Source organism: Prionailurus viverrinus, chromosome F1 (assembly GCF_022837055.1).
Source record: "Prionailurus viverrinus isolate Anna chromosome F1, UM_Priviv_1.0, whole genome shotgun sequence".
Lineage (NCBI taxonomy): Eukaryota > Metazoa > Chordata > Mammalia > Carnivora > Felidae > Prionailurus > Prionailurus viverrinus.
The window spans coordinates 59,860,407-59,884,235 of record NC_062577.1 but is presented as its reverse complement, the minus strand read 5'-3'; the positions used below and the strand labels follow the sequence as shown (position 1 = coordinate 59,884,235).

Here is a 23,829-nt window from a genome sequence, read left to right as displayed (position 1 = left end):
ACTTCCTTAGCTCTTCACTATTTTTATCTACTGTTCAGACAGTCCAGGACTGTTCCTGCTTCTGTTTTTTTGTTTTTTTTTTTTTATATTATCTTGGGGTTTCAAGTATTAAGATTAGCAGCTGAGCTTGATAAGACACTTGCTAATTCCACTCTTCATTTTGCTGCCCAGGCTTTGCTATATAGATACACTTTATTTATGTAGGGAGTCCAATATGGCAGTAGATTTTTTTGGCTAACGTGCTGTATTTCCTTCACTTCATTTTTTTTTAAGTTTATTTATTCATTTGGAGAGAGACATAGAGAGCGAATGGGGGAAGGGCAGAGAGAGAGGGAGAGGGAGAGAATCCCAAGCAGGCTCTGCACTGTCAGCACAGAGCCCGACGTGGGGCTTGAACTCACGAACCGCAAGACCATGACCTAAGTCGAAACCAAGAGTCCGACGCTGAACCGACGGAGCCCCACAGGTGCCCCTCCTTCACTTCTTTACTTTTCATCATGGAATATGGGCAGATTTGGGGTCTTAATTATTCAATTCTCCATAATGTTTTCTGTTTTTACTATTTGAAGATTAAACATGCCAAAAATAAGAATAACAAACCTGGTGAAACGATCTTAGGTGGTTTCTTTTTTTCCTGGCTAAGAACACAGGTGTCACAGATCAAGAACGCCACACTAATCCCTCGGAAATTTACTTTTAAGATGTGAACAGCCTTCCTTCCTCCCATTTTCTTCTGGTTAGTGTAAAGGAGCTCAGGAAAGAGAAATCATGAAAAAGGGATTGCAAGTATGTCCCTATGTTTTGCTGCCTCGTTTTATTTCTAACCAGAAAAGGACCTGCTTTCTAGAGGTCGTAACTCCTTTTGGCCCTTCTCTATTACCCCCTACTGAGAACGTTTCCTATGTATATGTTATTTCATACCTACATTTTTACCATAAGGCTTTCTGCATCTTAATTCACTACAGTGGGTGTGATGTTCTGAAAATAAAAGACTCCCCTTCAAGTCTCTACTGATTGTTGACAGAAAGAGCAGGACATTAAATAATTGGACAAAAGAAAGAGAGCAAGGGAAAGGCCTGGTTCCCTCACTGAACCTCTTTCTCATTTCATAAACATTCTCCTAAAATGAAATCACCTTCCTCTCCCCACTTTTCCTCTGGTTAGCATAGAGGAACACAGGCAGAAGAAATCACATAAGCAGGTGCACCTGACTTAAGCGTGCTACCCGATCCAATTTGTCCCAAATGGTCTTGTTAGAACCAGACTAATGACCAGTATGAGCGGTACATCACAGCCAAGATTAAATTCCTGAAAAGGACATGTGCAGAGTCCGCCTGGGGGTTAAATTAGTCCAAATTGATTCAAGGACACAGTTGAGCAGGACACATACCCCACAGCATACAGCCCAGTGTTCTGATTACCAGCCTAGGAGGTAAAGGAGGTTCATCCTGTCCCGATTCTCAGAATTTGCCAGCCCTCATTAAGTCTGACTTCTTTGGAAACAAGATAGATGCAGATCTAAATGGCCAATAAGTGCCCCGGTTTGCAAGGTCATAGCTGACCACAGAGAGTGGGCATGGTCTCGGAGTGTGGGTGTGGAGGAAAGGGAGGGAGCCAGTTCACATGAAAGGCAAAACAAACATTTACAGAGATGATGAACTGTGTGTTTTCTAACGCCCAGTATAAATGCCACCTGGTCCAGGAAGTGACCATCTCGACCGGAAGCGTTCTCTCTCTTTTACTGTCCTCTTAGCCACTTACTCGTTGAGTCGCTTATGTGGCAACTCACTGCCTAAATGTAGAGTCGGTGAGTCATGGAGAACTTTTCCCATTCCACCTGTCCGATGGTGCATCCCCTGCAGCATTAATCTACCCTGCAATAAGTGTGCATCAAATGAATGCAAACATTAGCAATGATTCAGCGTGCCCATAGTCAGTCTGGTTGATGAAAGCAGTAAATAACACCGAACCTTCGATTTCAAAAATGTTATCCCCGTGAACCATTGCTACGACTGTTGGCAACTCTGACACGTCCTGGCTGTAACCATGGGAAAGTATTTTGACCTCTCTAAACACTGTGGGTTCCTCTTTCCTCGTTTTTTAATCCACACGGTCCCTGGCCTGTATTGGAACACTCCTGGCAATGTTCTCACATCCTCTTCTTCTTGACAAGGGACATGAAATCCCAGTTATTTATCGGCCCTGATGTGCCTGCTCTGTTCTCCCTTCCTTCGCCGCAGGGCATTGTGCTCACGACTCAGCTCAGGTCCTTTCACGGACATTTGTTGAGCCCTTACCCCATGGCCAACAGTGACCTGGGCGCCTATGATGGGGATGTAGATGAAAACATCTGGGGGGCGCCTGGGTGGCACAGTCGGTTGAGCCTCCGACTTCGGCTCAGGTCATGATCTCATGGTTCACGAGTTCCAGCCCCACGTCAGGCTCTGCTGACAGCTCGGAGCCTGGAGCCTGCTTCGGATTCTGTGTCTCCCCCTCTCTCTCTCTCTGCCCCTCCCCTGCTCATGCTCTTTCGTTGTCTAGCTTTGGCCCAAACATCGTACATACGGCCGTAATCCTGGCCATGATGTTCACTCAGCAGCTCACCAGGTCAGAGTCTGCATATGGGAACACTTGGTAACTGTTCACAGCTAGAGCCTGCTTCTGTGTGGTCATTCTAGAGTTATAAAGTGGTCAAACAACAACAGCAAAGTGTAGTTTAAAATTAGTGGCAGAGGGAAGGAGAAAAGGAACATCTAGAGTATAAAATGAACTATAAGAATGTCTGTATCGCATAAGGGAAGGGAAGCAAAAATAAGATAAGAACAGAGAGGGAAGCAAACCCTAAGAGACCCTTAAATACAGAGAACAAACTGAAGGTTGCTTTGCGGGGTGTTGGATGGGGGGATGGGCTAAATGGGCGGTGGATATTAAGGAGGGCATTTGTTGGGATGAGCACTGGATGTCGTATGTCAATGATGAATCACTAAATTCTATTTCTGAAATCATTATTACACTACATGTTAACTAACTTGGATTTAAATTAAATTTAAAAAGAAGACTATCGGGGCGCCTGGGTGGCTCAGTCGGTTGAGCGTCCGACTTCAGCTCAGGTCACGATCTCACGGACCGTGAGTTCGAGCCCCGCGTCGGACTCTGGGCTGATGGCTCGGAGCCTGGAGCCTGCTTCCGGTTCTGTGTCTCCCTCTCTCTCTGCCCCTCCCCCGTTCATGCTCTGTCTCTCTCTGTCTCAAAAATAAATAAACGTTAAAAAAAAAAATTTTTTTTTTAAAAATAAAGACTATCTGTATCAGCTGCTAAGCATTTTACAATTGATTATATGACAAGCCATGATAACAGTTATTGCAAACTAAATTTATGTGTTGTGCTAATTTGTTTACTATTCATTATGAGGACCTACGGCACAGCCTGGGGAAATGCTCGCGTATGGACAGGATGAACAAAAGTGGGAGTCCTCAGAGAGAGAGAAGACCGTTGAGCAGAGTCAACCCCCGGTGATGACTCAAAGGCGAGGACTTCAAGAGGGTTCCTGTGGGTAGTAAGGTTTCAACCTGACCAGAAAGAGTGAAGAGAAGATCCTGGAAGCGGCGACTTTTGTGAAAGAAGATTCAAAACCAAGTAAGCATTGTAAGGAGTGACCCAGAATGGAGTCGAGAAGACGCTGAGGAAGCAGGTACATCTCCCGACACCATAAATGTGTGACTTTGGTCAGTGCACCTGGACCACCTCCCAGGACACATCCTTCTACTTTGGACCGAAACAGAGCTAAGGTAACACCTGTTAGCTGATCAGCCACTTGTGTGTTAGTTAAAACCGTGCCGGCGCCAATCACAATTCTTTCAAAACAAATTACGTTAACTTGTGGTTTTTGACTTCATAAGCTTGCACTTCACGTTGGCGATCGGGAGCACATTTTCAATTTGGGTAGGCTCTGTATCTCCCAGATTGCCATCCCTAAGACCCCAAATAAATGCTTTGGTTGTTTTACGGGCTTGATGATCAACCCTTTCTGTTTCTAGAATTACCCCCATGAAAGCATTGAAAGGGATAGGAGTGGGAGTGGGGGACTGAGAGAGTTTTTTCAGAGTGGAACACGCATGGCCCCAGAAGGAAAAGAGCAATTAAGAACACGAAAATGGTAACAGACGCCAGCAATGGGTGGCAGGGATGTGGGCAGCTCTTGTCTATTTTTCTTTTTCATTTCTATGTTTTTCGATTTCTGTTTTCTTAATGAGAAAAATAAAAACCTTGTGGGGCGCCTGGGTGGCTCAGTCGGTTAAGCGTCTGGCTTAGGCTCAGGTCATGATCTCACAGCTCTTGAGTTTGAGCCCCGAGTCAGGCTCTGTGCTGACAGCTCAGAGCCTGGAGCCTGCTTCAGATTCAGTGTCTCCCTCTCTCTCTGCCCTGCCTCCCCTTGTCCTCTGTCTCTCTCTCTCAAAAATGAATAAATGTTAAAAAAAAAAATGAAAAAGAAAAAAAGAAAAGAAAAAACATTGAAAAAGTAGACATGCTTTTTTAAAAAGGGATTGCTTTTTTTTTAAAGATGAGGGGGTTAAAAATATCTTCAGTCTGGAGAAGGTTTATTTTCTTCTCTGAGAGAGGAACATGGGTACAAAAAGGCAGAGAAATTTCAAGTGGCGAGAAGAGAGATCGATCAAGCTCATGCAGAACACAGTCTTTTCATGATAATTAAAAGGCAAGGAAATTGGCCAAACATGAAGAGGTGGAAGGCGTTGAGGGGTTTGACAGAGGGTGAGAAAGCCTTGCAATGGTCACCGTGAAAAATGCAAGAGAGACACAATAGTCTCTAGGGATATGAAGGATTCCCGCCCCCCCCCCCCCCCTAAAAACAATTTAAACTCCCGGAAGAAGAAAGGCGACAGAAGACAAAAGAGGAAAATCATCCAATAAATATCGACCCCGGGTTTTCTTCCAAAACTGCTTCTCTCTGAATCCCTGTTAAGCCAAACAGCTCGAGTGTCTGTGTGCAAGATTAAAACAGAGAATCAAAGCAGGAAATGTAGTACTATATTTATTTCCGAAAGTGAATTCCTACAGATCCATAACCACTACATTGTTTTCTTCAAAATAGATGGCTTTTTTGATCTGTCGCTGCTATGAAATGTGTTTCTCATTCCCTGCCAGTGCCTGGTGCGAGCCACTCCACCCTGAATTAGCTTCCCCTTTCTAAATGCAGAAAACCCAATTACGCCTCACTTCCGGTGTGGAATCACTTTGAAGTAATAAGAGGAGAATGGAAATATCCACTTAGGTTGAAGGAAAAAGATTGAAGAGGAATAACCCGTCTCTTCCTCTCCCAACCCACCCGGCTATCTTAGCTTGAAGGGCATTTGGACAAAGAAATGATTGGCCAATTTATATGTATGTTACGTTTAAGAAGAAATTCAGGTATAAAGGGGTGCCTGTGTTTCCACCACGCTTCTGCGATCTCCTCAGAGCTTTTAGATGGCAGAGTGAAGGAATTCGACTGCGTCTGTTTTCTCTCCTACCCACTTGCCCTTCTTGATTTTCATGCCCGTGAAAATGTTCGAGGGGGTGGATGGAGATGAAAACGACGTGTGTGCTGTGAGGACAGTTCCTCCAGTGGTCAGCTGGACTCTGCCATGACAGCTTGAATCTTTAGAATTCTAGTTTCTCTCCATGCCTGAATCGATGGAAGTGGGGAGGTGGGGGGAAAGGAGAGAGAAGTCCAGTCAAGAATATTAATTTACAGATCGGGGTTAAAAACTCTTAATGTATGTTAGAGTCGGCTGGTCGAGTGTTCCTTCCTTCCTCTGGCAGGGAACAGAGTCTTCTGTTCCTCTGTTGGACCCTGAAGGAATAGTATTTTAGAGAAGGAGCTAGTTGGCTGAAATTGGCTGCCTTGGTATTGTCCGCCTCTCCAACAGGGTCCCAAGGCAGGGCCTTATCTTTATTTTTTTAAGTCACCTGCCAATACCCAATATGATGCTCCAGACATGGAAGGGTACAAATACGCTTATTTATAAACCACCTCTTCTCTGAGGGATCTTATGACCTTCGGCGAGTGATCGAAGGTGGGGAGCTGTACACGGGAGGGCTGGTCCTGGACACCTGAGAAATAGCCATCCTCTGGAGGAAAAGGAGCAGAACCCACGTTTGTGACTCACTTCTGGGTCTTGGCTGGTTTCTCCGGCTTCTCATTGTATGGGATGACAAGGTCAACCGCTGAGTCTGGCTTCTGGAGGAGAATTCCCAACTTGGTCTTAATCTCCTTGGCCCTAGAAAAGATATAAGGGGCAATGGAAACACCATATGAGCACACAGATCTGGCACATAGATTTCTTTCTGTGTCAGAGAAACAAGAATGAACGAAAGCCCATTGTACTGTTGTGGCAGAAAGAATACTGGTGAAGAAACCGGGACACGTGAGTTCTAATAATTAACATTTATCAAGCTCTTATTATGTTCCTGGTTAATACGCATAATCTAATTTTTAGAGAGAGAGAGAGACAGAGAGAGAGAGAGAGCTCAAGCAGGGGAGGGACAGAGGAAGAGGGAGAGAGGGAATCTCAAGCAGCTCCATGCCTAACGTGGAGCTTGACATGGGGCTCCAAGTGACAGCGAGATCATGACCCAAGCCGAAATCAACACCTGACGCTCAACCAACTGAGCCACCCAGGCATCCCCTCATTTTATTCTTAATTACTGCTTTATATGTATCCTTTCATTTTTATATAAGACAGATACTATGGTATTATTCCTTTTTACAGATGAAGACACTGAAAGTCAGAGTGTTTAAAAACTTAAGATAACCCAGCCAGTCTGGAGATGGGACAGGAGCCCACACGGTCTGGCTCTAGAGTTCACAGGTGAGCTACTCACTGCATTGCCTATCTGTCCTCCGAGGACGCTGGTCCCAGATCTGTCGTTAATTAGATGTAGAATATTTGAAAAACTTATCATTTTTTACCACCAGGCCTCAGTTCCCTCATCTGTAAAATGACAGAGTTAACCTAGATGTTTTCTTCAGCTATCTCGAGCTATATAATTAAATGATTCTGCCTGAAGATGTATTCTCTATAAAGTGTTCTTTATTTAGATGGATTTCGTTTTTCCCCAGCCACTTGCCCATTGTTCTATAATGGCTACTGGAGTATCTTACATGCAGTAAGCCTTCAGTAGATGATTATTAATTGCCAATGGGCCAACCATAGCATTGGTTTCTATCCAATGGTTTCTATCAACCAAACCATTGCTTTCTATCCTCAACATTTCAGTGAGTCGATGAAGTCAGAATTCTGGGCATTCCACGACCATAGGACGCAACTGTTTTCATGCCGAGTTTCAAAACTAACCTTCTAAGTTATCGATTATCATGGCAAGTGTGAACTCCAAGAGCACCAGCAAATTGTAAGCATTAATCCGTAAGGCAAGCTGTTGTATATTGATAGACCCAAAAAAACTGTTCTTTCACTGCTGTCTTGGTGCTTTGCACAGGCTCTGAAGATAGGATTGATCACATTGCATTATGGTTATTGATTCATGTGTCTGTTTTCCCAGCTGGAAGGTGAAGGTAAGCTCTGAGTCCTGAATACCTGTCAGTCCTGTGGGAGCTTATTGCCCGGCCACCCAGTCAACACTCAAAAACATTACCCACAGTGAACTGAAGAGATCTTGACTTTGTTCCCGACAAATCTGCTAACATTTCTCTCCCCATCAATGCTAGTCCTAACAAAGTCTTCAAGAGCTATGATGGGATTCATCTTGTGGCCAGATGGGCTTTGGCTGCTCTAAATAAACTTTCTTCATCCATTCACGTGGAGACAGTGATGAGACAATTTAAGTAAAGAAAATGTGTGAGCCACCTGGGTGGCTCAGTTGATTAAGCAACCGACTCTTGATTTCGGGTCAGGTCATGATCTTGAGGTTCGTGAGTTTGAGCCCTGCATCTGGCTCTGTGCTGATGGTACAGAGCCTGCTTGGGATTCTATCTTTCCCTCTCTCTCTGCTGCTCATGCTGGTGTGTGTGCTTCCTTCCTCTCTCTCAAAATAAATAAATAAACTTAAATTTGTTTTGGAAAAAAAAATGTGTGAGATTAACAATCATGGATATTAGATAGGAAAAATTAAAGAAATCTGTAACCATTACCAAAAAAACCTATAAATATTGAATCATATCATAGTTTCCTTTAGTATAATAAATACAATTTTGAAACTGTGGTTTAGATTTAGTCACTTCAATGTCCTTTCCTTTTCATTTCTTTCTGCTTCCATTCTTTCCCTAGGGCCCTTTCTCTGGCTGAAGCCAGCTCAGATCCCACAGCCCAGCACCCAGAACAGCAGTTTGGTTGAAACCGGAAAGTTCCACGGGGGGAGCTTATATAAACCATGAGAATAAGTGTCATTTCGATTCCAAGCTCTTCACGTTGCTTAAATTAACCAATGTTTTGGATTTTTTGCCCAGAAAATGGGACCGATAAAATAGTACATCCTCTTTTTCGTGATGATTAAATATGCTAATGCATGTGAATCACTTAGCACAGTGTTTGGCATGTAATACTGCTTCTTCAAAGTTAGTTCTAACTGCATAATCATTTTTCCAACTAAGCTCATCCATGTTCCCTAGCTTCACGTACCAAATTAAAACATCCAAAAAGATTCCCACCCGTTACTAAGAATTACTACACCCACCACTTGCCATATTCTAGCTCTGGAGACAAGAATCACCAATTTAATATTTATCTGGAAAAGAAAGAAAATATTACGAAGGCAGGGGCAGGGGCGATGCATGCTGTATTTGTGGCTACCCTCTGCTGGCTGGTGTGCCAGAAACACCAGGTCCATTTTTGGGGTCGGGTCATAATATCCCACCGAGTTCTTGAAGAACTTCACCCGTAATATGCTCTCCTTCTGGCCCCATATCCCCTGACTCCCCACCCTTAAGTAAACTGGTGCATGAAGCAGCTGTTTTCAGTCTCAACCTTGACTCAGTAGTTCACCCACCAACATTTAGAACGTTTCTCATATGCTTGTTTTTTTTGTTTGGAAGGTTCTTGAAGTTTGGGGGTTGTTTTTTTTTTCCCCTTTCAGTTTCTGTTTCTTTTTTTTCTCCCTGTGTCTTTTGCTCCATTTGAGCCATTGCTTTTTGTATAAGGAAGAGAGATATTTGTATGTGATTGCTGGCCAAAGAGCAGGTTGGACACGAAGGGGTAAGTTACAAGGAGTGGAGTTCTGTTAAATTTCATTTTTTTATTTCCTCCTTTTTAAAAAAAAAAAAAATTTAACGTGTATTTATTTTTGAGAGAGACAGAGACAGAGCATGAGTTGGGGAGGGGTAGACGAGGGGGAGACACAGAATCCGAAGCAGGCTGCAGGCTCTGGGCTGTCAGCACAGAGCCCGACGCGGGGCTCGAGCCCACGAACTGGGAGATCATGACCTGAGCCGAAGTCAAGAGCCGGACGCTTAACCGACTGAGCCACCCGGCGCCCCGTTAATTTCCTCCTTGGTCATGTTGACTGTGTCAGCAGCTCGCCGCACACATACAGAGTTTGGTCCTTGCCTTCAAGGTGCTTCTAGCCCACTGAAGCCCCAAACTTGTAAGCGATCACAAGCAGCTTTTCAAGGAGAGGCTCCAGAGGGCAGCAGATCTCTGGCCCACAAGGGCAAGTCGGGGCGAGGGGGGGGCTTCTCCAAGGAGGCGAAGCGGGAGCAGCAAAGGTGGGCCCTTCCAGGCAAAACGAGGGGGGTGTGCCCGTCCTTCGGAGGGAGGCCCAAGTGGGTCTGCGCTGCTGAGTGTCAAGGGTGAGTAGGGAGAGCAGACAGGCGGGTTAGACGAAGCCGGCTCGCTCTGCCTCCCCTTCCTGATGAAGACAGGGATAGCAGAGGAGCCTCTGGTCGGCGCTCAGCCTGCCGCAGTTTGGGTAGGAAAACCAAAAGAGGTGATGTGATTGAAATGTGCCTTCAAAGACTGGGTGTAGACAGGTGGCATCCCATCTTACAAACTCAATCTGTCTCGGGTTTTTCTTTTGTTAACTCTTTCAGGATGTACTTTCCCATAAAAATACATGGTTTTTTATAAAGGTGGTCAAATTTTTAAGATGTCCCACAAAAGCCTTTTAAAACCAGAACCAATGGGGGGGGGGAGGGGCTGGGTGGCTCAGTCAGTTGAGCATCCGACTTCGGCCCACGTCATGATCTCACGGTTCGTGGGTTCCAGCACAAGTCAGGCTCTGTGCTGACAGCTCCGAGCCTGGAGCCTGCTTTGAATTCTGTGTCTCCCTCTCTCTCTGTGCTTCCCCCGCTTGCACTCTGTTTCTCTCTCTCTCTCTCAAAAATAAACACATGTAAAGATGAAATAAAATAAAAAATAAATTTAAAAACCAGAATCAATCAGAACCCTAGTACAATTTCACCTGCATCACTGCTTAAATAAGCTTTTCACCGGATGTTCTAGAAATCAATGGCCATTTATAACATTGCCTATAGAAAATTATATTCCATTTCCTCAGAGTTGATAAACATATACCAGAACGTCAGGTTACTCTTTTCCTCATATTTGCCCTGGGGATGTAAAGGAGAAAGGAAATGCAGGGCTTTGGGAGATACTTCTTCCCATAGCTTCAACTCTTGGCGTAATGTGTGTTCAAATATCAGACGTTAAAGACAGTCCTTAAGTCAGGAAGTCCATTTGGTTTAATTAGGAGTTTGCAGGAATATGGAGAATGAATAATACGATTGCATCTCTTACAAAACACTAAGAGTTTAAGGATGAAGCCGTTGGCAGATTGCTGCAGTCGAAGCTATTTGAAACCTTCTATGTTTTTTTGCAAGAATAAACAATGTTACTACATTTGTTTTTCTCCCCAGGAGTTCCTGGAACAGACCGGACACATTCCCCCTTGCCTCTTCCTCCCCACCATAGCTACACACACGTCTGTGATCAACATAAACCGAGTGGAAAATCAAACAAAACAAAAGCTCAACCTTATCATTTTACTCCCCCTCTTAAAAATCAACTTGAATGTATCTGACATTAACTCAATGTCAAAAACAACTCCATCTAGAGAAGAAGACATTCTAACACGTTTATGATTTCTACTCATTCTCCGCTCGGTTTGACCGCCCTGGCTACATTACATTAATGCTGATGAACAGGAAGCAGTTTTTATCTCCTCCCATCTCACCCCCCTCTTGGTACGCTTTTGTTTTACAAAGAAAACCTTGTTTTGAAATAAAATCAATTGGAAATGCCTGGGTGAGATTTTAATTAAAGGCTCAGAGGGAGATAATTCTTTTTGTAGATGACTCATGTTAGCGATTTCAAACTGAAAAGGGTTGGAATAGTTGTAGCGTTTGTGGTTTTAAATCTGTGCCTTCTGTGGGTATACTGGCCAGGAAATCAAATTTCCAAAGGCCCTGGGCCACCTAGGTCTTTCCTTCTTATGGGTGAATTGAGTCAGAGATACTACCTTAAGGTGCACACGTATGAAAAACAGTTGAAGCAATCAAAACAGAACTATAGCTGGGTTTTTAAAAATACAATTACAGGGGTGCCAGGGTGGTTTAGTCGGTTAAGTGTCCAACTTTGACTCAGGCCATGATCTCGCAGTTCGTGGGTTCGAGCCCCACGTCGGGCTCTGTGCTGACAGCTCGGAGCCTGGAGCCCGCTTCGGATTCTATGTCTCCCTCTCTCTCTGCCCCTCCCCTACTCGCTCACACTCTCTCTCTTTCTCTCTCAAAAATAAACATTAAAAAAATCTTTTTAATCAAAAATAATAAAATGAAATAAAAATGCAATTATACTCAAGTAGAATATAGGATATAGAACAGCCAACTATATATAAAGTCCTGTGCAAGGTGTTTCAAGGGTTACAGAGATGGTTCTTTGCTTTGGAGACACTTGGAATAGGTGAATGTAGGGCACATACGTGTAAATTATATGGTCGATAATTTTCTAGTCACTGACCGCAGTGCCTGGGATATACCAATTAATGGACACAGGCCCTAACTTCAAGGAGCTCAAATGGCTACTCATGTGACAACATGAAGACAGTGCAAAGGGAGACGAAACTCTAACAGCTGCCCCTATTGTATTAGTAGAGCCTTCTGTATTTTTCCTTCTTGGCCCTTGTCAATTTGCACATACATTTCTGTATGTTTATTTGGGTCTTGTCTCCGTCTCCCCCTGGAGTGACAGGTCTCCAAGAGCAGGGTCAGTATCTGTTTTGTTCACGATTCCAATGCCAGCACGTCATTGCTCAGGGCCTGGCACTTAATAGGTGCTCAAAAAAGAGGTGCCTGGGTGGCTCAGACGGTTAAGCGTCAGACTCTGGCTCTGGCCACGACCTCGTGGTTCCCAAGTTCAAGCCCCCACTCTGGGCTCTGTGCTGACAGCTCAGAGCCTGGAGCCTGCTTCAGATTCCAGGTCTCCCTCTCTCTCTCGCGCTCTCTCTCTCTCTGTCTCTCTCTCTCAAAAGTAAACAAAATTCAAACAAATTAAATTAAAGTAAAATTAAAAATAAAATTAAAACAAATAGGTGCTCAAAAAAAAAAAATCTGCTTTGAAAATTGAAGACCCAGTAAATGAATTCATGAATTGCTCACTTAGAGTAAAACTGCATTTTGGGGTAGGGCGAGTGAAATACCGGGGTGTGGCGTAGAATATATCCCTGAAACTAGAATTTTTTTTTTAATTTGCTTATTTATTTATTTTGAAAACGAGAGACTACGAGCAGGGGCGGGGCAGAGAGACAGGGAGAATCCTAAGCGGGCTCCGTGTGGTCAGCACACAGAGCCTGACCTGGGGCTCGAGCCCACAAAACCGTGAGATCATGACTTGAGCCAAAATCCAGGGGTGGTCGCTTAACCGACTAAACCACCTCAGGTGCCCAAGACTCGGGTGTTTTTTAATTTGGTTAACGGGGAGAGGTGAAAAGCCACTGAATGACTACAAGGACTCTAAAGGAACGAAATTCCGTTTCTAGCTGTTAAAGAGGATGAAAGGCAAGTAAGGCTCAAACTAAGCATGCTCAGTCAGTTCTTAAGCCAGGTAGGGCCTACTCCTGGGAGAAGAGGTGGGGGAGGCAATCACAACCCCTAAGGGTCTGATCAGAATCTATTGTGAGGCCGGAATTTATCAGGACTTAAAAACAGAAGTAGCCCGGAGGCAAAGACCAGTCTTGCGGTTGGAAGACATGTGGTAACCACAGCTTTCATTCCAGACTCCAGACGTATGTTGGGAACGGTCAAGAGGAAAGCCAAGATGGGGAAGCATAGAACAGGGATTTTACATTTCCGAAAGAGGTGTCCCCAAACCGTGCCCTCTCAGGGACAATCCAATGTAAAGTCAATTCAGTTTAAATCTGTGTCGTAGATGCCCCCTGCTGGCTGTGGGAAAGTGTGCGCATCAGTGGAGAATCCTCTAGAGAGCAGACCTGTTAGATGATCGGAAGGCAGTGTTCCAGGCTGCTGCTTGCTGAAGAAACACCACAGAGCTTGGTGGCACAGAAGTAAAAAGGACATGCGTTTTCTTGCCTCCTGAAAGTGTCGTAAATACCCAGAAAAGATAAGCAACAGTTTCGAAAACACTTGTTCGCAGCCAGTCTCCACAGCCTGAGAGTACTGCCTCCAGAGCCATCAGCTAATCTGAGATGCAGGGGAAGAAGTGGGGTCCTCTGAGCTCCTGTGGTCAAGGTGGGAATCACACAGACAGAACCCAAGCCGAGGCTGACAGAGAAAAGGGAGCCCGGAGGGTGTGTGTTCACGAGGCAAGACCCATCTGGAAAGCCTCATCTGGCTGGAAAAGCCTTCCTGTTGGCGGCTCTTGTAGAGCTTGAGATGAATGGAGTTTGTTACTCATCGATGGCTCATGAGAGGCAGGGGTTAGTAAATGACCTTGAAAACCCTTAGCGGAATAGAAAGAAATACAGTGGAAAATCAGGCCAGTGCAGGAACTAAAATTCTGAACTCCCCAGGATGCTCGGAACATGGCCTCTTAAAATCAAGATCCACGGTGCCGGGTCATTCCAGTAGAGAGAAAATGTATCAGTTTCGAATCTACCATTTTCCTGAATTAACCTACTTCGATATGAACTACAGACAGTTCATGCCTTGCTTGTGTTCAAGCTCCTACCTCAACTACCCCGGACTGACTTGTTGCTTTCGGGTCCCGCACAGGCAACGCACAGTAAAGGCTAGGGAGTCGACACGGGTGCTTATTCAAATAAGCTGACCTTATTTCCGAGGATCATAGTTGAGATAGAAAAGACAGGCCTCCGTAGAATTCGCCTTTTGCTCACTTATTTATTCAACAGATTATTAAATGCTTGTCCTATGCCATACACTATTACCGGTTTTGAAATCCCCAGTGAAACAAAAAGACAAGGTCCTCTCATGGAGTCTGTATGTTAGTTGAATAGGACAAACACAAAACAAGGAATCAAAACAATGAAATTAAAAATCCCAGCCGGTTGTAATTGCTACGATGTGACATTGTGTGTGTAGGCTTTCGCCTCAGCTGCATGCCCCAATAAGGAACTCACATTATCCTGGCGGTCAGCAAGCTTTTTACCAAGACCGTGCTGCAGAAGTGACCTCTGTAAGTGTTTCAGCCGTCCTTCCTGAGATCAACATCAGCTGCTTTGCCAGTTAGCAGAATATGTTAGCAATGCGTTTTTACATGCAGGTTCGTTCAGTAGATAATTGGCTCTCCCGGGCACAATAATGGCATTCAAGTCATTTGGACAGGTGACTCATTGTGGGAACCCGCACCCATTTCATAGAAAGGTTATACAAATGTAATGATCTCTTCACTCTTAGAGACGGCACCCATAGCTTGATCCCTAAAATAGTCTTGCGTTCAAGCCTTGATTTGGAGATTTCTTGTTGCCTGATATCACCCACAAGGGCCTCAGGATATTGTCTGGCTGAATCTTTCCCGCCAGTTGTGGTCAGAGCACAAAGAATGAGGACTTTACTGAGACTGGAGAACAAGTTATAGAAACTTTTTCGCACCAGCTCGTTAATATTTATTCGCACAAATAAGTATGGCCCGTTTGGGTTTCACGTTACGTATGGTGGTCTTGATTTCATAAGCTGGTAGCAAAGTCGTAGGGAAGCAGGTGGCCGTCACCCATGGCTCACCATTAGTGGCTATGTTTAGCTCCCAAAACGAACCTGAGAGTTGGATATGAATAAACTGATTTAGGCTAGTTTTCAACAGTCGCTTACTCTCTGTGTGACCTTATACAAGTTCCGTGACATCTCCCGGCCTCGGTTCCATCGTCTGTTAAAAAAGGACAACATTAGTGCTGCCCGTGCAAAGCCTTCTGCGAAGAGTGCATGAGATAATATATGTGAAAGTTAGCATAGTGCCTGGAACATAAATGTCATCCAATACATGGTGGTGGTGGTCGTCCTTCTCCTCATCACCACTACCACCATCATCACCACCATCACCATCACCATCACCTTCATCATCGCCATCATCACCACCATCCTGAGTAGGGAAAGGGTTAACATTAGGCAGGGATAGATAAGGGACCTCGGGGAAGCAGGCTGCAGCTGCAAGTGGGAGGCTGAAGCTGCTGGCAGGGGTTTGGGGAGAAAAAAAGGAGAGATACATCCCAGACCTGCCTGGGCTAAGCGCCGTGAGTGGAGTCTCACAGGCCTTCTGGTAAGGTCCGGCTAAAAAGTCAGAGACAAAAATCTTTGGCGGCAACCCAGTCGGGATCCCTCTCATGCTCGAGAGCTTTGTACTTGCCCTCGACAAACTCTCTCGCTTGGCTCACCCTCTGTTGTCCACGAGCTTCCTTCTTGGACTCCGTGAGACGAGGACCAGTGTCTCTCCCACCCTCCTGTAACGATCATTACCATCATCGTCGCCACCATCATCACCACGGCCTTCATTACCTCTACTCAGGAAACTTCACCTTATACCACCTAGGATTATGGTTTGTAGCAGTTTCCTTTAACTTCGGGGATATTAGTATTTGATCACATTAAGCTCATTTTCTCTTGGTCGGACGAATGAACTTCATGCTGTGAAAGGTGAAATGGAAAGGAATTACTTCTGTCCAGGGCTTTGAAAATGGAGCGGTGGACGCCATTAAAGTATTGGGCCTTATGCACGTTCACACAGGGTGAAATCATAAACCTTGAACTAGCTGCAAATATTCCAAGGACTCAGCCTGAACACCTGCTACTTGCGATAGTAAGAGGTTTTGCTTAGTGATTGCCTTAGCAACCAATTATATTTGGCCAAGATTTGTTTCCTGCCACCAACACCAATCGAAATTCTTTGTAAACAACATATACAAGCATTGCCTTCCCTTTTGTCTTTAAAAACCCCTGACTTTTGTTCCCTGGCAGAAGGGTGGGGGGGGGGGGGAGGAGGAAATGACAATCTGAGTTGCTACCCGAATCTTTACCTTCTGAGCCGCAATTCTGAGACCCCAAATAGATGCTTTCGTTTTATTTTAGCCCTGCCTCTTTTCTTGGTACCTTCAACATGACTTTCTTGGCGAGATGACAAAGATAGAACTGAGAGAATTAGGAAAAGTCAGAAGCAATTTCTGGTGGCCCTACTCTGGGGAAGACAGGAGGGTCTTAGCAGTGACCAAAAACAGAAGGGAGGGCCTGACTCACCTACAGGTGGTGTGGAAGGCTCTATCTTTGTGGCACCCTCGTTTGCTTCCTACTGATCAAAAGCAGACTGGACGTGGGCAGGTTGATAGAGTCCGGCCCTATCTGGTGATGCATCTTCTTCCTCAGTCACATGGGGGAGAGACACTCTGTCTCCCCAGATCCCTGATACATATGGGTGTGGAAGACCACGCGAGGTCACCGGACTTTCCTTATAATCACGCAATCTAGGTGTAAGCGCTCTACCTGGTCGAGAGCTCACTCCTCCCCACAGCAAACGGGCAGAAAGCAACTGATCTATAGCAAGTTTTAAAGATAATAACAGTGATTTACACAAAATATTAATTTACCGAGGTGTTAGTTCATGTTTTCCTCTCCATAGAGTTTTTCCTCTTACTTTTAAGAATCTGTATTCCCTCAATCATAGTTCTGAGACAATGCTTGAGGTACTCAGGCATTTGTGCATTCTTACCTCTGACAAAGCTGTGCTGTAAGGCCAAAAGCAGATATTAATTGAAGGCAGTACTCCATTTCTGGCCTTTGTTTTCCAAGACCCTAAACTCATCAGGGAAATAGGGTGGCATCTTCTCAGAGAAGAGAATTGCTTTTAATGAATAGTAAAGGAAGAGACCGAAAAACAGAGGGACAAGAGGGCATTCCTGAGGCAAGTCAGAGGACGGTTGTCCAGTGTTCTCCAACTCATCAAACCACCACCCTTGTCTAGCCCACACCGCAGGACTCCGGGGGGGTTGGTAGGACCATAGAAGGGCAAAGAAATAAGGTGCCCATGAGACTTGCCCTTAGCACCAGAGCTCCTAGCTTATCCAAAATGGTATCCAGACCCAAGCAAGGGCCCCAAAGCATTATAAAGCTTCAAATAAGAAATATAAATAATGATGTATCCATTTTAAAATTGTTCAAAACCAGTCACCTGTAAGTGTGAAAAAGTACCCCCCACACAAACACGGGATTGCTTAAATTAAAACAGTAAATGTTCGGGAGAACTCAGTAACCATATGGTGATGAAACCATGGGAATAGTGAACTATATGTGGCAAAGTTTCCATTGCTGGAAAAAAAAAAAATAAGAATCATCAAGAAAAGAAAAGCAACCAGTTGTTTTGGATAACTTAAGTCATATATAACCACCTGGGTCTGTCCAGAGGATCTCAGAAGACACTTTCCAGATCTCAATTCCATGATTACAGTGACAAATAGCATGTTGAATTGTGTTAAATCTCTTCTCTGCCCTTGGCAAAGAAAATGTCCGCCTCCCAACTGTGGTAAAAGCCCGTCTCAGGTTATATAACTGCCAAGAGTTTGCAGAGCAAAGCGGAACGTTGAGCCCTTACCCATAGAATCAAATTAATACCAGAACTAAAAGGCAGGAGAAAGAATAGCATGGTGGTTAGGGGCATGGATGTTGGAGCCAAACCATCCAGATTTACCCAACCACCTCTGTGACTTTTGGCAAGTTTTTAAACCTTACTTCTCCTCCGTTTTCTCATCTGTAAGATGGAAAATGGAGACAATAATGGCACCTACCTCAAAAGGTTCTTATGCTGATAAACTGAGTTACTCCATATGAAGCACTTGGATTAATGCCTGAAATATTTACCACGCACTCTGCACATGGCAGGGATGAGGACAGTGACCATGATGATGATTTGCTAACACTCCTATGCCAGTGACGAAAAATGTCTATCTCATTCCTGCTGGTCTCCCCATTATCTCCCACGCACATGGTCTTGCTCTCCCACTGTCGAAATGGCAATTTACAGCTGTTCTACTACTTGAAGAGGCAAACAAATCTCACTCCTTTCCTGAAAAGTAACTACCCCAGCCTACACTTCTTTCTGCCTTCTCTGGTAACAAGTCACAAAATCGAGGCATAGTTAAGGGGCCTTAGAGGGCTTTTAATTTACCCCCCCCCTTACTTTTTTGTTTGTTTATTTATTTTAAGAGAGGGTGGGAGGGGCAGAGAGAGACACAGAGAGAGAGAGAGAGAGAGAGAGAGAGAGCAAAGCAGGCTCTGAGCGGTCAGTGCAGAGTTCGACGTGGGGCTCGACTTCATGAACCAGGAGATCGTGACCCGAGTCGAAATCAAGAGTTGGTTGCTTAACTGACTAAGCCACCCAGGCACATCACCCTCCTCTTATTTTAAAAGAAAACACAAAACACCAAGGCTTATGGAAATTAAAAGGTTTTTTATAAGATCTCACAAGAACTTATCCCAAGATCTCTAAGAAGTTCTGGAGCAAGGGATAGAACACATTGTAGTTTTGTTTTGTTTTTTAAATTTTTTAAATGTTTTATTTATTTTTGAGAGAGAGAGAGAGAGTGGGGAAGGGGCAGAGAGAGAGGGAGACACAGAATCTGAAGCAAGCTCCAGGCTCCGAGCTGTCAGCACAGAGCCAGATACAGGCCTCGAACTCACAAACCATGAGATCTTGACCTGAGCCACCCAGGCACCCCAGAACACATTGTTTTCTGCAAAGTTGCAGGCGGCCCATTTTCACTCACTCTAGTCCCTCACGAATGTACGTCTTAGCTCCATATGTATGTACTTCCGGCGAGATAGCCGGTTTCTGGCGGGTGAGTACCGAATCTTGTGTCCTTGGTCTCCCAGAGCACCTTGAAATTAACTGAGTACTTTAAAGTTGCTTTACCTCCTAAGCGCACAAGCCCACGTTGCTTGGGTTTATGTTCCAACTCTTTCTCACCAGCTGGGTGACTTTGGGCACGTTGCTTAATTTCTGAGCCTCCATTTTTCTATGTAAAATGGTGATAATATAGCCTCAATCTCATATCTATGATACGAAGCTAAATAAATTAATGCATTGAAATGTTTAGAATAGCACTTGGAGCATAGCAAATATTCTGTAAGTGTTACCTATTCTTATTGCTGCCTAATTATATTTGCCCTCCTATCTCTATCACAGCATCTTGCACATGTTACTAAATGTTTATTGAATGGATGAATGGAATGGAATGGAACAGAATAAAATATGTTCAACAAAGATCTGGGTGACTAATATGCCAGATGAGCCCCTTTCAGAAGGCTTCTACCTTGGAATAGTGCAGCTAATTCTGAGGGTACAGCAAGGGCACACAGCTGGAGGACACTTCTATGGGGTAACAAGGAAAGCCAATCCAGAGACGTCTGCTGCTGCCTGGTGAGGCTCAGAGCTACGTGGCAATATCACCTCCCTTGTGCTATTTAAAAATGGAAGAGGGGTGCCTGGGTGGCTCAGTCGGTTGAGCGTCCGACTTCAGCTCAGGTCATGATCTCACGGTTCGTGGGTTCGAGCCCTGCACCGGGCTCTGTGCTGATAGCTCAGAGCCCGGAGCCTGCTTTGGATTCTGTGTCTCCCTCTCTGTCTCTCTGCCCCTCCCCTGCTCGCAGCCTGTGTCTCTCTCTGTCTCTCAAAAATAAATAAGCATCAAAAAAAATATATTGTTTTTCCCAAGCACTGGCTATTCCGTACCAAGGGTTCCCGTGGAAATTGAGACATTTCCCATGCTTTCATGGCCTGTGCCTGACACACCCATCATGCGGAGCAGGTTATTGGGGGTGATGAAAGAGGCCGTGGGGGGACGAGACAGACAAGATAGAAGCAGATTATTTCCCTTTGACCTTCAATTCCCTGTCTTATTCGAAATATTGTTGGCAGGATTTCTGGACTTTTGGTAATTCAGTTGGGAAGCCAGATAATAAGTAGTGGGAACATTGTCTTCAAGTTGAGGACGACAGAAATTTATGGTTTATTTTAATTCCCCAAGTAGAAGGGCCAGCGACCTTCCCACGAGAGCTTCTCGGAACACTAGTGTGAGCCGTAGCCTTCGAACATCTCCGTGCCATTCTGCTTTAAACTTTTATAATTTAAGGGACTTTACAGACTGAACGTTTCTAGGTGCACATGGCCCCTGCCTTATTTAACTTGTTTTATATATTACAAAAGAAGGACATAAGATGAGTCATAAAGAATATTGAAGAAGGAAGAAAGGAAACAGAGTGAAATTCTATTTATTGAGACCTTACTCAACAGCAACATGTGTCACATCACTTAATAAAATTATGGTTCCCGCAATGTAACGTGTCTTCTCCCCGTGAATTTATGTATTGGATCCAAATGCATTACCTCAAATAATCAAAACCAGTTGGTTAACATTTATCTTTGGCAAATTATTAGGAGGGTTCGTTGAGCAAAATAATAACATAACTGTGAGGAACAGGACTATTTCTTTGTCTGAGGCCCGGAATTTGATTTCACGCCATTTCTTCTCTCCTGCCGCCAACATCCTGCTAACAGCCCCTTAATCTTCTCAAGATTTCTGTTTTCAGGAACGGTCTGCTCATGGATTCCCACATTCGTTTCTATATTCATTCACTTCTCAGACTCTAATAGAGTTAACCCCAGTCTGTCGGGCACTGTACTAGAGCACAGGGGAATGTTCCACGCAATTGCTAAGAGATTGTTCCTCACCTTTCATCTGATGAAGCAGATGTGTCTGTAGGATGCGGCTGTGATAAGCTGGGATAAGCTCTAGATGTGAAATTAGCACGTTGGGACTCACGCATGCAGAGTGTATTGTCTGCCCTTGGGCCCGACACCTAAATTGCCATGCCTCTTCATTGGTAAAACAGTGATGTTGATAACACCTCCCTTGCAGGGTTGGGATGAGAATTAAAGTAGGTGCTGTTAAATACCCCAAAGTGGGGTAAAAAGTGGCATGAGCCACAAGGAAGATGCGAAAGTTCCGTGAGAGCTCAGAGGCTGGAGGGCCACCCTTCCCCTGAGGGAGAAACAGAGAAAGTCTCCCCAAGGGGTTGATGGGTGGGGGGGGCGGAGGTGTATGATTTGGCTGTGACCCTGTGTGATAGGGGGTCTGTGATAGACCCTGTGACAGTATTGCTTTGCGTCCCCAAACAGATACTCACTCCCTGTGCTTCCTCCAGCTCCCCAGGGATCCTTCCCCAAGTTTACTACAGACGTCCTCGTCTTCCTAAGACGTTTTCCAAAAATTCCAAAGAAGCTTTCGAAGCGTATAGGGTGTGTTGTGGGGTCGCGATGCTGGAAACTTCTCTCCAGCGTGCTTATGGCGCTCCTTCATTTTCCTTCAAAGAGCCACGCAGTCTGCCTTGTGGGGCCCACACACCGGGAACCGAAGAATGGGATGCCCCACATTGTGTGGTTGCTGGGACTGGATGGGAGTGACTAAGTTGGAGACCTGGGCTCAGGATAGACACAGGTCCAGGAACCGAGCAGATGGTCACCAGCGAGAGGCAAAGCGGGCGCCCCTGGGCTGAGCACCCTCCTCTAGACAGAAGGCACAAGGGATCTTAGACAAATGCACCTGTCATTTCACGTATCGCAAATGCAAGTCACGGCTGATAGGAGACCGTCGGATATAAAACACAGCAAGGGACAAAAGACCCGAGGAAGCGGGGCCAGAGAGGGGCTAGGGCCATGCCACAGAAAGTAGATGGGAAGGACAGTGTCTTCTAAATGGTTGAGTATCTAGTTAAACCCTTGAGATATGGCCTGAGAAATGTTCACTGAAGATGGCAGAACATTCTGCAATGCAACGAAAGAGGCACAGACGGAGAAGGGGAACTGGCAATGGGAGTTGTCTCGTTTAACTTTGGATGCTTCGCGGTTCCCTGTCGTAGCCCCATCTTGATACTTGGCGGCAAAGCTTTCCCAAAGTGAAGGTGACTAAGAAAAATCGCGCACTAAGACAAAGCACGTGCATGTCCACTAATTAAGTGGGTTGACTCAACGCATCTAATGCATAACCTTGCCTAGTGCTTATAACAACCCCGCGAAGGAAGTATCGATATTATCGCCACCTTACAGACGAGAAAACTGAGTTACAGAGAAGCTTGTCCAAAATCACCCGATCAATGACAATGGTAGGAGTCAAACTCAATCTCCTTACAGCCCCTGGGCCCTTAATCACTATGTGATAAGCCTGACTTGTCCTGTTCGGTTATTCTCGTTGGCAGCTATAGGCATCTGGCAAGTTGACATGGGGAGACACATTTTTTTTTCTTAAAGACGACAGTTTATTTGGTAGCCAAAATCTTTTGAAGGATGGTGTCTAGGGAAGAAGAAGTATTTTAAAAGTGGAGGCGTACAAAACTCATACATTAAAGTCCACCAGATAAAACAAAGGTGAAAAGTCAAGCTGCAGACCTTGAATTAGCTCCAACTCCAACCAGCTCTGTGATCTTGGACAAGTCGTCACAAGGTCTGGACCTGTCTTCTCATCTATAAAAGAAGGGGTTTGTCTGTGACTCTGCTCCTATTCTCAGCCTCTGATTCTGAGTTGGTGGTAATAGAGGAGAGAGAAAAACATACCACACTCCCCTCAAGGAGAAGAATCCATCAATTCTGGGCACTTGGCTTTACTGCGTGCATCTGAGCAATGAAGATTGTACAAGGCACTCATTTCTAGACGGTCATAACCATCTGTTGTCTCTGCTATTCTTGCCTTTTTCTTGCTCTTAAGCCTGTATGCATTTACTAAAACGTGTTCTATGAGTGGCCGACGAAAGTCACGTATTCCTTCCCTCCCTACCCTTCCAGCCTTTGGTACTCATTCTGGCTTAATTACGAAGGGCCCTGTATGGCTCAGGAAGAGAGACAAAGGTTAAGCTATTCTCAGTGAATCTGGAAAATAAAAGTTAGAGGGCAATTCAAAAAAAAAAATCTAAAGGCTTTCGAACCCTCTGTTGAGAATTTGGGGAAAATCCCAACTTACAGAGGTGTTTTCCCTTCAATACTGCCAGCTAAAGGAGGAAGTGTAAACGCTAACTATGAAGGTAGGAGACATGTTTGCTGGAAAAGGAAAAAGTCCCCATCAATCTACACCCATCTTGGCAAACAGCTTTGCTTTTGATTTATCTGTGTGGATCTCTGATTTGAACAAACAATCCGTCTCTTTGCCAAGTTGTAGAAAATATCAGAGGTGTGTGTATGTGTGTGTGTGTGCGCACACAGGTGCACACGTATAAATGTGCATGTTCAAATTGACATACGTGTTTTTAGATTAGGGGGATTGGGAAACTAAGTCTAAGCTTCTGGAAGCTTGTCATTCAGAAAGCACCAGCACCAGATCTTAGACGGTGGGCTCTTTGGAGAAAGTCTTCAGTGTGACCTGCACCGTTGACCTTGTCCCAAA

At 44.8% G+C, this 23,829-nt stretch overlaps 1 protein-coding gene across 1 annotated transcript in view; it reads right to left on the bottom strand.

Annotated features, from left to right (window-relative positions):
- Positions 1-23,829, bottom strand: part of RGS5 (regulator of G protein signaling 5) — a 51,164-nt gene that overhangs the window by 18,213 nt on the left and 9,122 nt on the right. Inside the window, exon 2 of the mRNA XM_047840929.1 lies at positions 6,168-6,278. Coding sequence (XP_047696885.1) covers positions 6,168-6,278 — 111 coding nt within the window. The remainder of the gene's footprint in view (positions 1-6,167; positions 6,279-23,829) is intronic.